The sequence below is a fragment of the Solenopsis invicta genome, chromosome 16, assembly GCF_016802725.1.
Source record: "Solenopsis invicta isolate M01_SB chromosome 16, UNIL_Sinv_3.0, whole genome shotgun sequence".
Classification (NCBI taxonomy): domain Eukaryota; kingdom Metazoa; phylum Arthropoda; class Insecta; order Hymenoptera; family Formicidae; genus Solenopsis; species Solenopsis invicta.
In genome coordinates, this window is record NC_052679.1 from 19336552 (window position 1) to 19350712 (window position 14161).

The 14161-nt window shown below is 31.8% G+C and overlaps 2 protein-coding genes across 4 annotated transcripts in view; both read left to right on the plus strand.

Moving 5' to 3' along the window:
* LOC105196903 (tyrosine-protein kinase transmembrane receptor Ror) overlaps positions 1 to 8884 on the plus strand; it is a 254193-nt gene extending 245309 nt beyond the window's left edge. Inside the window, exons 6-15 of one of the 3 annotated variants that reach the window (XM_039459057.1) lie at positions 2774 to 3035; positions 3115 to 3239; positions 3343 to 3884; positions 4197 to 4433; positions 4512 to 4645; positions 4731 to 4947; positions 5029 to 5370; positions 5443 to 5711; positions 5792 to 6101; positions 6223 to 6486. In XM_039459057.1, coding sequence (XP_039314991.1) covers positions 2774 to 3035; positions 3115 to 3239; positions 3343 to 3884; positions 4197 to 4433; positions 4512 to 4645; positions 4731 to 4947; positions 5029 to 5370; positions 5443 to 5711; positions 5792 to 6101; positions 6223 to 6245 — 2461 coding nt within the window. In that variant the 3' untranslated portion in view covers positions 6246 to 6486. Of the gene's footprint in view, positions 1 to 2036; positions 2325 to 2773; positions 3036 to 3114; positions 3240 to 3342; positions 3885 to 4196; positions 4434 to 4511; positions 4646 to 4730; positions 4948 to 5028; positions 5371 to 5442; positions 5712 to 5791 lie in introns of those variants that run through there. The other 2 variants (XM_011163055.3, XM_026131531.2) reach the window with 2 other exon arrangements.
* A 1047-nt stretch (positions 8885 to 9931) lies between these two features.
* LOC120359818 lies at positions 9932 to 13499 on the plus strand. The gene is made up of 7 exons (XM_039459068.1): positions 9932 to 10368; positions 10996 to 11090; positions 11189 to 11362; positions 11710 to 11927; positions 12211 to 12428; positions 12629 to 12888; positions 12982 to 13499. Exons 1-7 carry the CDS (start codon positions 10213 to 10215, stop codon positions 13205 to 13207), a joined length of 1347 nt encoding a protein of 448 aa, XP_039315002.1. The 5' UTR covers positions 9932 to 10212; the 3' UTR covers positions 13208 to 13499.
* The last annotated feature ends 662 nt before the right edge of the window (positions 13500 to 14161 follow it).

The window sequence follows — 14161 nt, forward strand, 5'->3', positions numbered from 1 at the left end:
TATCATGGACTTAATTCTTACTTAAATCACAATATAAGTAATTTTCCTTTTTTGCTCGCGTGATTAATAAAATATCAAACACTTTCGCAAGTCGCGAAACCATTCTTGAAAATAATTTATACGTCTTCATTGCTAAAACGCGCAAATTATATTATTTCTTATCCGATAATTATAAGAATTATTTATTACCAAGGAAAAAATATCCCTTCAAAATCTTTTTTTTTTAAATAGATTATCTAAATTATCTAAATAATTTTATATAGATAATGGCATACATTGTTGCCATCTCACAGTGCAATTAAACAGTAGAAAAATAATCTGTTGTTCTAATATTATTACAAGTTAAACAGAGCATTAATATTATTATATATCCAAATAGAATATCATAATAAGTCACAACGTTAAAATATCATAAAAATAAATCGTAATTGACTCAAAGTGTAATTTTTAATAAAATTATTTTTTAATCATTCTGACATCATTTTGGTGTCACGATGATTTTTTCTTTTACTTAGATAAGATTTGTTAGCCTATTATAAAAAATTTGCTACTTACCAACTCGATGCGCAACCAACGAAGTTATTCAGCCATGAAACTGCGATGATACTGTAACACATAAACATAAAATTTAAATTAAAACTGCGCTCAAAATAATTAATATTCCAAAAGTTATTTCTTATGCGCACATCAAACTTTTAAAAATACGACTTCTAATTAGAGATATTTACTAATATAATCCGATAAAATACCTTTACAAATTTCAATTTGTATAAAATTTTAGATGATTTCTTTTTTTTTAAGTACTAGCGATATAATGAGATAAAATCAAATAGAAAGAAGAGAGACTATTAATTTCATATAAATAGGAAATTATATTACCCTAAGGTTGCTTCGCCGCAACCCCGCGCTCCGCGCTGTGTGACGTCATCACGACGCTACTTGTCCTGCTCAACTTTGCGTTCATGCATTTTTTCCAACATTATACGGACAATAAATATCATATGTTGTCTTTATGATAATTACTTATCGTAATCAAACGAAAATGCGGATTAAAATGGCGAGCCGATTTCGTTCCAGCGCGCGCGGTCAACTTTACGCGTCAAGATCGACGCCGCGCTCGCGCCGTGGCCACGCAGCACGCGAGCATCGAATCTGCATTATGCGATGATTGCATTTGTAATAAATATTAATACGAAGTCGATATAAGTCGCGCTCACCTGTTAAACGAGTCGCGTTAACGCATTTGTTCTGCATCCGGTCCGCCCCGCGTCCGCCGCGCTCTGTGTAAATGGAACGTGAATATAGCGGCTTCATCTTCCGCGCGGCCAACTTCACGCGTCAAGATCGACACTACATCCCGCGTTTTTTAACTTCATGCACTTTTCGCATTACGATGCAAATTATTATTATTTTATATTCAAAACGTGTCTCAGATTATAATTATTTTTAAAATAAAGACAAAAAGTATCAGTAAACTAGCTGTGCCTCGCCATGCGTTGCTGTGGCTCAGTCTGGTTAAATGGAAAAGTAAGAAAAGAGAAAGCGCGGTATGCAATTTTTATATAAAAACACGCGCGCATTTGAATGCAACGTTATTTCAAAATTTTAAAGCATTTGTTGAAGAATTTTCGGAGATTTAAGATTTTGAACAAACAAATATTTACATTTTTATTTATATAGATAGATAGATTAAAATGTGAGTTAAATTGATCCTCTACATGACGATCAATATATATCGAGTAATCAAAAATAATCGATTTGATCGATTACTTCTAGCTGGAAATTATCTCGGGGAGCTATATCGTGCTGCGGAACAAAACCGATGACTATCCGTGTTATCCATTAAGAATATTTATGGATGTAATATACAGGGTGATTCATAATGGTTGTACCCACTTTTTAGGAGCTTAACTTATTTAATATAATATTAGAAATTACAAATGCGTCGGTAAGTCATGGTAAAAAGTGGGTACAATCATTATGAATCGCCCTGTACGTTCTTATGAATGGCCGCTCTCAAGTCTTCTCTCTGGTCGTAGCTACGTAGTTCAACAAGCACGTTTTACGCACGTCGAGTCGCTAGTGTACGGGTTTGACTTGAACGCGGTTATGTTCGCTATTCAGATTCAGACTGCCCGTAGCGTCAGTTTACAAATGGTTGACACCGGGTGTGGTGTCAAATGACGCGAGCTCCTGCACGTCAAGCCAAATGTTTTGATAGTTGATCTACGAATTATGAAGCTACTCTTGTACCTAGCATTGTTGCATAATACGTGTATTTTTGTACGAGCTGTAAATAACGCCGGGAGCACGACGGAGCCGAGGTAACGCGTCGCGTAGTTCCATCGTTTCGCGAGGTTATATAGAATTACGAGAACAAGCATTTTTTTTAAGATAATACGGCCTCTCGAGCGTAAAGTTGATACGATTGATAAGTAGTCGGACAGCGACTGATAGCAGCCGATCTATCTTCGATTCACTTTTTAATGTTACGAATAAAAGCTAGAAATTCAATTTTTCTGTTACCCCATTGGGGTTATGTTTTGAAATAATAGCGCGTCTATTCCAGTTCGAATCATCACATAAAAATATCACAAATGACGGTTGTTTTTTAATTTATCAACGTAGTTTTGCTTTGACTACTTTACTAAAATAAATTCATGTGAAATTAAAATTACTTAAAGTACAATTTTTGCCAATGCATTTTTAATCAATAAATAAAGCAATAAATAAAAGAATTTGTACAAGATTAGTTGTCTTTTTATTGTGACAGCATGGGACATGGAGACATGTTGGACATCTCAGGAAGTGGAATGTCTACGCCTCACATCTCCCACTTGGCATCTGTGAATCCCTTCAACGCACATTCGCCGAGTCCACAGCCAACTAGTTCACAATCCAGCACCATGGATTTCAATACACTCAGCGGCCTTACTAATGGCAATATACAATTCCCTCCTAATGTGAATTTCGATGAAATATCAAGCATAAGTTCAGTTCCAGGCAGAAAAGACAATCATAGAGGAACTTGCGAGGTTTGTATTTGAGTGTATAAAAATAAATTTCAGACATTGATGTGTACAAAGGAGTTACAAGATAATTGAATTTTTACAGGTGTATATAGGAAAAACCTGCGCACAATTTGTAGGAAACCAATCGGTTTATATTATATATCCCATGACACAGAAAATGCTTGAGGAGAAGTTAATGAAAGCCTTTCAAGTTATCAATTTCTCAAAGTACGTTTAAACTTTTTTTAATATATTGAAGTCTTTGTATAAAATATTGCATATTAAATATGGTGAAAGAAAAACTAAAATATTTTTAATCGTTTTTTCACAGCGAACTCTCGTCGAATTGCGAAGGGTATGCAAAGCCGTCCCTTTGTTATTCCGCCTTCCCGATATGCCGCGATCCAGCTAACGCTCAGAAACCGAAGAACGCGGAAGCGAGCACGCAGCTCTTCAATCTCCTGAATTCCAAACAAGACGACTTCTTAGACGACGGAGACCGCGACGACACGGATGATTTTTCGAAACTGCACAGCGTTCCTAAACGTAGTCCTACCTTGGGTCCAGGTTTCGACTTTATACACAACGAAGATGGGAAATCAACTAACAAGAAAATAATTAATCAGAGTTACGGCGACATGCGAGCGTCCAGCAGAAACGAGATTAATCGCAAATTACGAAAGATATGCCGGGAGGAGTGTGAAATGCTAGAGAATGAGTTGTGTAGGAAGGAATACGCGATAGCGAAGAGGCATCCGTTGATTGGGCATCAAGTGCCTTTGGTCGAATGTTCCGATTTACCACTGGAAGGGACAACTGAGGCTCGTGATTGCTTAACGCTTGGATTGTCTGTGGCAAATAATGTGCAAGAAAGTATGTATTTTTGACATTAATTTTTATCTCAAATCTAACGTACTGTGAGCAATTAAAATTAATACTTTTCAACACGTTTTACGCTGATCTTGCAGTATGACAAGTTCTAAAAAATATTTTTCCCTTTCTTTCTCTATATATGCTAAAAATTATTTTTTGGTTTTTTAGCTATTAGCTGTATATTGTAAAGTAAATAAAGGGTATTTTCTATCAAAATTTTATTTTTTAATAAACAGGTAAAAAAATCACTTATGTTCGCGTTTTGAACGGCTAAAATTTAAATAACATACAATCTTAACATGCTTCTTGCAGATGATTATTGCTATTGGGGTAGTGGAAAATCCTATAGAGGAACTGTAAAAACAAGCATTAATGGAAAACCATGTTTACGGTGGTCCCATCATTTCAATCTTGCGATTTCCGATTATCCGGAATTAGCTGGACGTCATTCTTATTGCCGAAATCCTGGCGGCAAAGAACCTCAACCATGGTGTTTCGTCGATGTGAATAACAGAATGCAAAAAGAGTTTTGCAATATACCTAAATGCGGTAAGAGTTTATGAAATGCAAAAAGTATTTTTCACTTATTATATATGTACCTAATAAAAAAACGTATGTTATTTTCAGTTGAGAATTTATGGATTTACGCGGTCGTTGGTTTTGTACTAACGGGAGGATTTGTTATTATATTAATTTGTTATTGCTGCTGCTACAGAAGTAGAAAATCCAGAAGGCAAATGAATCATTTACCATCCAATAAAGTAAATATAACAGTATATATACACATACATTTTCAAATTACAAGAGTTGCAACATGTAGATAATGCCAAATTTTATTTTTAACAGATGTTAACTAGTATTCAGTGCGATAAAAATATATACGACGGAAGAAGGAGCACGACACAACCCATGGAAATGAGTTCTCTCTTGGCAGGGCCCGGTAATACGACACCAGGCACTGGTACTTTAAGCAGTGGCAGTAGTAGAACTTCTAATAATAGGATACCGCAATTTACTACAAATAATATCGTGCTCTTGCAAGAACTTGGTGAAGGCGCTTTCGGTAAATATTAAAAAAATCACTTATTTTTCGAATTTAATAAATGATTTACTTTAAAATACTATTGCTCATTAATATTTTTAGGAAAAGTTTATAAAGGCGAATTGCAAACTGGAAATAAATGTGAACCACCAATTTATGTAGCGGTAAAAACGTTGAAGGAAAATGCAACTCCCAAGACTCAGAGCGATTTTAAAAGAGAAGTTGAATTGATGACGGATCTACGACATCCGAATATCATTTGTTTGCTCGGCGTGATACTGAAAGGAGAACCAATGTGTATGCTTTTTGAATACATGACTCAGGGGGATCTGCATGAGTTTTTAATCTGTCATTCCCCGAGATCGGATGTCCCGTTAAATAACAGTGGCGGAAAAATTCTAGAACAACCGGAGTTTTTGCATATTGCTTTACAAATTGCTTCCGGTGAGTTGTATTGATTTATCTTAAAATCGAATTGACACAATTTGATTACGTAATAATTATCGGTCTCCTTAGGTATGGAATACTTGGCAAGTCATCATTACGTCCATCGCGATTTGGCAGCGAGAAATTGTCTAGTAGGCGATAATCTAACAGTCAAAATCTCAGACTTTGGTCTGTCGCGAGATATATACAGCAGTGACTACTATAGAGTACAATCCAAGAGTCTACTCCCTGTTCGATGGATGCCACCCGAATCGATTCTTTATGGTAAATTTACTACCGAATCGGATGTATGGAGTTTCGGAGTTGTACTTTGGGAAATCTACAGTTACGGTTTGCAGGTAAATTCAAAACAATTGAATTAAAAATTATAATCGATTCCAGAATTTTCTTACAATTTGTATCTTTTATTTTTGTTTAGCCGTATTACGGATACAACAATCAGGAAGTTATAGACATGATTCGCTCACGACAACTATTACCATGTCCTGAAGACTGCCCGACAATGATTTACAGTCTGATGATCGAGTGTTGGCACGAGGTAGCGAATCGTAGGCCACAGTTTCCGGAAATCCATCACCGACTGCATAATTGGTACATCAATCAAACCTACTTGAGTGACTTCTGCAACGAGTCCATCACCAGTTACTCTGGCAGTAGTCACAAGAGCACAAACAAGACTAATTCGACGCAACTATCAGCGCCGATATATAAAAGCGATCAGAAAACAGGTACAGAATCAGTGAACATGTGTAATCTTAACGATCATAATAACGCGATAAAAATACCGCCACCGACAAATACTTTCCTGAATTCTAATTGCGTTGAGCAGAGACTAAATTGCGGTTTCAGCACAGAACATGGAACGCCAATAAAAACGTCTAATTACCAAAATCCTGCTACAAACGTCAATCTGAACGATATTTATGACGACAAACAGTGTTGCTCACCCAAATTGAGTGGCGCGAAAAAAGTTTTACCCGCGGTAATACCTCAGGCGGGTATTCCCAAACCGAACGTGCCCAACAATGGCCCGAGACCGATGCAAAACGGTGCACAATTGGTCGTCAGGTTACCGGATCCCAGTAAAGTCACGACTGAAACGAGGGTATCAAAGTGAACTAGTTCGTTTGCGATCACGAATGATTCATCGTCGATCAAACGAAACACTTCTAATTTCCATTGGGAACATAAGCTCCTTATCATTCACGCTCTCAACACCAAGGATTTGGAGTTATGACAACCATATAGGTTGCCATCGAAATAGGCACTGATGCCAGTTTTGTATCGAAAAAAAGAGAAACTAATCACGAATGCATACGTTCTTCATTTACCGTGATGATTTGTCAGCGTTGATGAATGTATGTTTATTCTCACGATTGGATATTTTTTTCGTATTAAACAAATAGGATACAGAGACCTACTACAAAAACCATTACTGCCATATATACGTTGCTATATATACATTGCTATATATACATTTATTTATTTTTACAAATATACACGTATTTTATATTTCCTCTTATTTCGAAGAACTTATATAAAGTGTTTTTCTTGCGACCTATTGAATGATTTTTTTGAATGGCATCGAACAAACGAGATACAGAGAATAACTACAATACTTAATCACTGCCATATATATGCATTTATTTATTGTTATAAATATACACGTATTTTATAATATATATTATTATTTTGGATGGTATATATACATATATATCTGTAATGTTTTACATCTAATTTAATACTTACATACGTGGGACATGGAACCGAATGTCGTGCTCTAATGATTCCATTTATGACTATAATAATACAACTCAATAGAACGAAATTTTTAAGACGTGCCCTTTTTTATTTTTATGAGAAGATATTCATTGAAACATTATACTAGCGAATAATTTATATATTTATTCGTAAGATATGTAAGACGGATGAGAGAATTCTTTTTTTCACTAAAAAGAAAAATAAATTCTCTTATGGAATGCAATATCAACGAATGTTGATATCTGCATTAAAACGAATGTTTAATCATGTGCATGCTCTGTCTGAAGAGTATAATATTGTATGGAATATTATTGTTATACTCTATATAAGGCATACTCCCTTTTGAATCACGTTTTCAAATAATCTTTACAGAACTGTTCAAAAAGATTCGTATATGCGGGCAATCGGATATATATTGTAATAAGCGAAAGTGAGAAAAGAACGACAGAGAAAAGATGTGTATGTGCGTGTGTGTGCATGTGTGTATTTTGTGAATATATATTGAGATGTTTTCTAAAAAGCAATTTTTATAATCATCATATTGTATGCCAAAATCCGGATAGTGAATATTGATTGTTAATAAGAAGGTATTCAATTTGTACATTTTTATAATAATTACATATGTATCTGTAAATCTTTGAGGTCACTCTTTTAGTCAAAAACATAATTTATTACTGCAATTGTACTATATGAATTTATTGGAATATGATTTACATCTAACAATAAGTTATGCAAAAATCAATATGTACTGAAAAAATATAAGAATGAATTTATTTATAGTATTGTTATGCCCGGTATGGAAGACCGGGCTGGCGAGCGGCTGTATTCATGTTAATATAGATGACGATCAGATTTGTGTTAGGTCTGTCTGTCTGTCTATCTGTCTTGCGACGATCCAGGAATTTCACCTCTAACGTCGCAATACGAATGCCCTCATTTTGGCAAATGATTTTGCTTCTGTATTTATAGCTTTTTTGTGTGAAATGCTCATTGTCAACATTTGTTTATATAATTCACAGATACTTGATGTAATCGTATTTACTAACGAAAAATAATTTATGCATTTTTTTATGCTATTCTTGCAACTACGTAACTCTTAGTATTCTTTGACCTCAAAGACGCAAATGACTGAGATTTAAAACCCACGAACACTCAGCAATGTTAAATGGAAAATTTTATCAGCGTTCGTGTATAAATTATATTCGTGTATAGGGCGTATAGTATACATTTTAACAGGCGCTAAAACACTCGATTCGACATTTGGATCGAAAAACACCCGATGGTGAACTTTGCGAAATTAATGTCCACTTTAAACCGAGGTAGTGAGTATTAGCGCAGAGCGATTAGGGAATGGAAACATAGAATCTAAGCACTCAAAGGGAGAGACTGTATTATACTTTTTATAATTTTGTATTAATGAAAAAAAAAAGAAGAAGAGCGTGTTCCGTTTGTCGGAGAAAAAAAGATAAACTGGACTTGACGACATCGTCCGGTGGTTTTTACTCCCACGCTCGTTAAACGCTGGATAATGATCAGAGAGTGCGCGAAAGTGCTATTGAGTTAAATAAGACTTTTAGAACTGACAAACCTCCGAATCGAAATTTATATCGATTGTAATCCCGACCGTCTCGAAGGTTTGCCACGGAGACTTAGACTTAAGTTAATTTATGTAAACTTCAGCGAACGATCATACATATTTAAGACCTTTATATATTCAGTCAAATATAATATACAATTAATGTTTTTCGTATATTACGACTGATTATTTCCTTCTTCGTATACAAAAAACGGAATCATAACAAATATCCACCATGATTTATAAAAAAAACTATCTTACGAATTTAGTAATTTACATGTGATAAACATTTCTGATTAATTCCTAATCTTTATAAAAATGACTTCTCTCTTTGTCTCCCCCCCCCCTCCTCTCTCTTCTAGGCTGTTATTTATAATTTATTTTCATTATTATTTTTTACAATTCAAAAATTTTTTTTTTAACATTAATATATGTCAATGTGTATGTCAATATGTCATTTGCAATTGGATATATTTGTAAGTCATTTTTCGATTATATTTTTTTATAAAATTTTAATTATCTTACTTGTATAAATAAATAAAATCTTAGGAATATTATATCAATTTTTCGTAGTTTAATTCCATAACATGATGAAGTTAGTCCAGAAGATAGGTTTAAGAGTGTGACATCTTTCCCTAACTTATCTTATATTTCAAAGTAATGATAATTTGAATTCTTTTTACTTCGAAAACCCATAGTCAATCATTTGTTGCTTGCTAGCTGCATTATCTTTTTATTTATAACCTGTGTGTGTAATAGATGTTAAAGGTGCCCATATGTGTAATTATCCATTTACATGTTTTACTCATATTGCAAAATCATGATATGCATATATCAGTAGCATCAGACATTGATCGCTTCTGTCTTCGCATTAGTTTCACAGTATGATAATAAATCAATATGACGTCAAGATACCAATTTGGAAAAGGCAAATTATCCTGCAAATCATGATAACGATATTAAAAGTGATTCGTCATGAATAAAAGACGTAAATAAAATGTGCTGCAAGATATCTTCGGTTTAATCTACATCAAAACTATTATAAAGCATTGGATATTACATTGTATATTATTATTTGATACATAATCCTACAGTCTGTAAAATGTATTTATTTTTATCATTAGATGAGAAGTTTTAAATTTCATTAAATTGGTCATTTCATATAGATACTGCATTAATGCAATATTAATATATTTTTTTCTTTTTTTTCTCCCTCTTTATAAAAAAAATTGCTTCAAGGATACATTGACTCGTGCATAAATAAATTTTAAGAAACAATGTTACCTAAACAACATATAGTTAATAGAACATTGTCAATCTCACTTATTATCTCATTTTACAATTACATGACTTATTACATTGTGGACAATTATGATCAATGATATCATAATTGTCGTAATTATTTATATGCAGCAAAATAGCATGTATCATTATTGTTACAAATTGGCACGTTGAAGAATTTTCTGATGTGGACGTTATTCTAAGTTACATCATCTAAAACGATGAACGGTGTAATTTGGAACAAGGTAAAGAAGGATTTTGTACCAATTTCCAGCGTGCCAGTGTTTGCCATAATGCAACAAGAACGTTTCAGGCAAAGTCGAGCAATGGAAACTCACAATTTTCGACTGCAAAACTTAACACTAACGTCTTTCGAGGTATGCTTTCACGAAATGCAAATGGCTGAGTTCTTGCATATCTATTATCTCTCCACTTTTCTAGACAAAATTAGCTCTTTATTCGATAATTAACAATTAATCATTTCTATCTAAAAATCTTTATATTACGAAAAATTTATATATTCAAAACTCATTGCACTTAAATTTTATGATGTTTTTATGTAACTTTAATTCATTGTCACAGAAATTTATAAGAAAGCATAATTAAGTAATTAATAATATTACGTAAATCAAGAAATATCGTATTTTTATTGTAATGAATATATTAATGAGAGAGAGAAAAATTCTTTTATATTAAAAAAAAATATATTTACAAATTATTAACAAGGCTAAAAAGGCTAATGAGCCCTTTATGTAAATATACATATTACGTAATTATGCTTTCTTATGGTCCGCGCAAGATAGTCGTTGCCGATATAAATAAACTAAATTTTAATTAAAGTCAAAAATAAAGTCAAACAATGTGATTTACAAGATACCATCTTCAAAATTATTTATTATTTTTTTGACTTAATAACATTATATGATTTATTAAATAATTACTAACTAAGAAATATAAATTAATAACAATAATTGAATGATGATTTATCTGATTACGTATTTCAGCAACCGGCATTTCTCGAATTTTACGATAACAACATGAAAGTTACAGGACTCTGCGGTGAATTATGGAATCTTCTCTCTGACAAACTGAATTTTACGTAAGATTAAACTACATTTGAGATGTGTGTTATGAGATTAATTGCTAAAGAAGTTAAGCCATTATAAAAAGTAATTAAAAAATACTTTGTATTCTTAGATTACAGCCAGTAAGATCAAATGAAAGTGGCATGGGTATAGTACAGAATAATGACGTAGCAAAAGGATTATTACGCGTAATTTTGCACAATGAAACTATCGCAATACCAAAAATCGAAATGTACACTGTTCTAAGTTTTATTTCTGATTTTACAATGCCTTTATGGATGAACAGGTACGTTTAAGTGTTCAGCTTTACAATATATTTCTTAAAGTCTTAAAGAAATGTAATTTCTGAAAAGAAATAATTTTAGAAAAATAGGACAAAAGAATTTTTATAAAGAAATGTCGGCAACAATTAAAAAACAATATTATTATAACATGTAAACATTATATAACGTGTAAAATTTATTTTTATAAATCTATTTTTAAGAAAGTGTTCCAATAAACTGCTATATTAATAATTAATATTTTATCAGTTACTGATACAGTACTTTTAGTTATTGATACAATTAATCAGTTTATTAAAACACTTTTTCTTAAAGGTCAGATTGTTATAATAATGTTAGAATAATTTTATAGCCAGCGATTGTATATTCGAAATGAGGTAGTACACAACAGCACATGGATGGCAAAAGTGTTCTCGTGGAAAATATGGTGCTGTATATTGATTATGCATTTATTACTGAGCTTATGCAGTTTTTGGACACAAAATGTTCTCGAACGGATAAAAAATAGTAGTAGAGCCTCGTCCATCAACGACCACATTTTTTATAACTTTGGAATGATCTGCAATCAATGTAGGAATAAATTTTATTTTGTTTATGTTTTTCTTAATAATTGCTAAATTAAAAGACACTATGCCAAAAATGATGCACTTATGAACATTGTGACATCTTTTGGTTATATAGTTTTGTTAAAATTTGTACCTTCTTCTAGATTAAATATAATTATTATTATGAGAGTTAATAATTTTATAAACTAATACAAAAATTATGTGCTTGTTTTAAGAGTGAAGTTTTTATCAAAATAAAGTTACATTTAATAACAAAAGATTATTAACTTGAGTAATAATTATAACAGGTCACGTTCCTAGAATTCTTATTGGAAGATCAAAGATAGTAGATATATCAGTGGGCTTTTTTTGTTCTATAATATACATAGCATTTGGAGCTTTGTTATTCGTTTATATGTTTCAAAAAATTAACATACCGCCATTCAAAAATCTGGAAACTCTGCTAAGTGAAACTACATACAGTGTTGTCAATTTGAAAGATTCTCTTACAGATGTTGCTTTTAAGGTATTAATAAATATTAAATAAGGCATTAATAAATATCAATTTAATATCAATGTTATTTATACATAAGATTAATTTATAAATTATTAGTTCTTAAATTATATATCAAGTATTCTTGTTGCATTTATTATATGGGATACTTACTATATGCATATATAAATATAATAAATCGGCCAATAAATATATTTTTCAATAATTTGTAGGTGATCTCTGAAAAGCCTTTCATAGGATTAAATAAATCAAACCGCATCATTATTTCATCAACAGTCGAGGAAATGTTTAAATTAGCATGTATGGAAGATAAACAGAAATATACCATATTCCAAGGTGAAGATGATTATAAAGCAAGAACTAAAAATGAAAAAAAATGTCATATGTCTCCAATTGGAGAATCCTACTTGAAGACATGGATAGCTTCTGGCATTGTGAAGAACTTTAAATACAAAAGAACTATTGACCTTGGGTAAAGAAATGTTGGCTGCAATTATAACACAATTACGTGTTATTTTAATGTCTAAACGCTATGTAACATTATGAGAACAAATAATTTTTATAGGATACTCAGAATAAAAGAAGTTGGATTGTGGGATGCGTTAACAAGTCGTTGGTTAATAGAAAAATACCAACAAAAAGATATTTCGACAGCGGAACCGATTGGGATGGATCAAGTTATTTTAATAATTTTAATAATGGGCAGTGGAGTAATAATAGCTTTTATTATTTTCATAATCGAAAAAATTGCTTATAAATATAAATTCGGTCATAATAATTTTTTATTATGATAAATGTATTTTACAATAAATATATTTACTAATAGTTATTTAACTTGTATCCAAAAATTCTATTATATTTCTTTAAATGCTGTTATTAAGTCATAATTAATGCAGTAGTATTAAAATTTCAAGGAATAACACAATTATTAATCAAACATGGTTATATATGTATGAGTATCATTAAAATTACAAAATTTTCTTGTATTACATGCTTTTACATATCTAAACAATATTTGTTAATATTATGCAAGTTATGTAACTTATAGTTTCATAATATTGAAATAAAAAAAATTATAAATCATAGAATAATCACGCACTGAAAAAAAAAAAGTTAACTAAACCTTCAAAATTGATTGAATTTTTTCCGTTCAAGTATTTATGTATTTAAGTTAAATATATATAATTAAATAATGTAATTAAATTAAACATATATTTGCTTAAACTGAAATTCATATATTTTATGTATCTGAATCAAATAAATTAAACTGAAAAAATTAATCGAGTTGAAAAATTAAGTCAGGTTAACAATTTTTTTCTCAATGCGTGGAGTGTGTGAAGTTAGCATCTCAAGTATGAGCATCTCACGATAAAACTGCGTATTAATTAGCATCCAGCATAGTTGCACAGTTCTTGATAAGTTTTAACAACAGTTTTGTCAAATTTAGAATAAAAATCGCGGTTTTAAGAAATGAGATGCTAACTTCCAATAATGTCAAATAGCATTTCATCGTATCTTGAATCTATAACGGTGGGCGAGTAAAAATCCGTGAAGTTTTGAAGTCTAGATAGGTTCAGCGAATAGTTCTAAAATTAAAATCCAATAATTACAAGTAATTATTACAAGAAATGCACAATAGTGAGATGCTACATTTCTGGCACGAGTTTTGAGCTATACAAAATTTTTAAATAGCGAATTACGTCCCCACACACCTCGTGAAGAGTTGTGACAGCTAGTGCACTTCT

Coding starts and splice junctions, on each gene's coding strand:
- LOC120359818 (XM_039459068.1), top strand. CDS start 10,213: ATGAACGGTGTAATTTGGAACAAGGTAAAGAAGGATTTTGTACCAATT. Junction 11,091..11,188: donor TCTGACAAACTGAATTTTAC/GTAAGATTAAAC, acceptor TTGTATTCTTAG/ATTACAGCCAGTAAGATCAA. Junction 12,889..12,981: donor AAAAGAACTATTGACCTTGG/GTAAAGAAATGT, acceptor TAATTTTTATAG/GATACTCAGAATAAAAGAAG.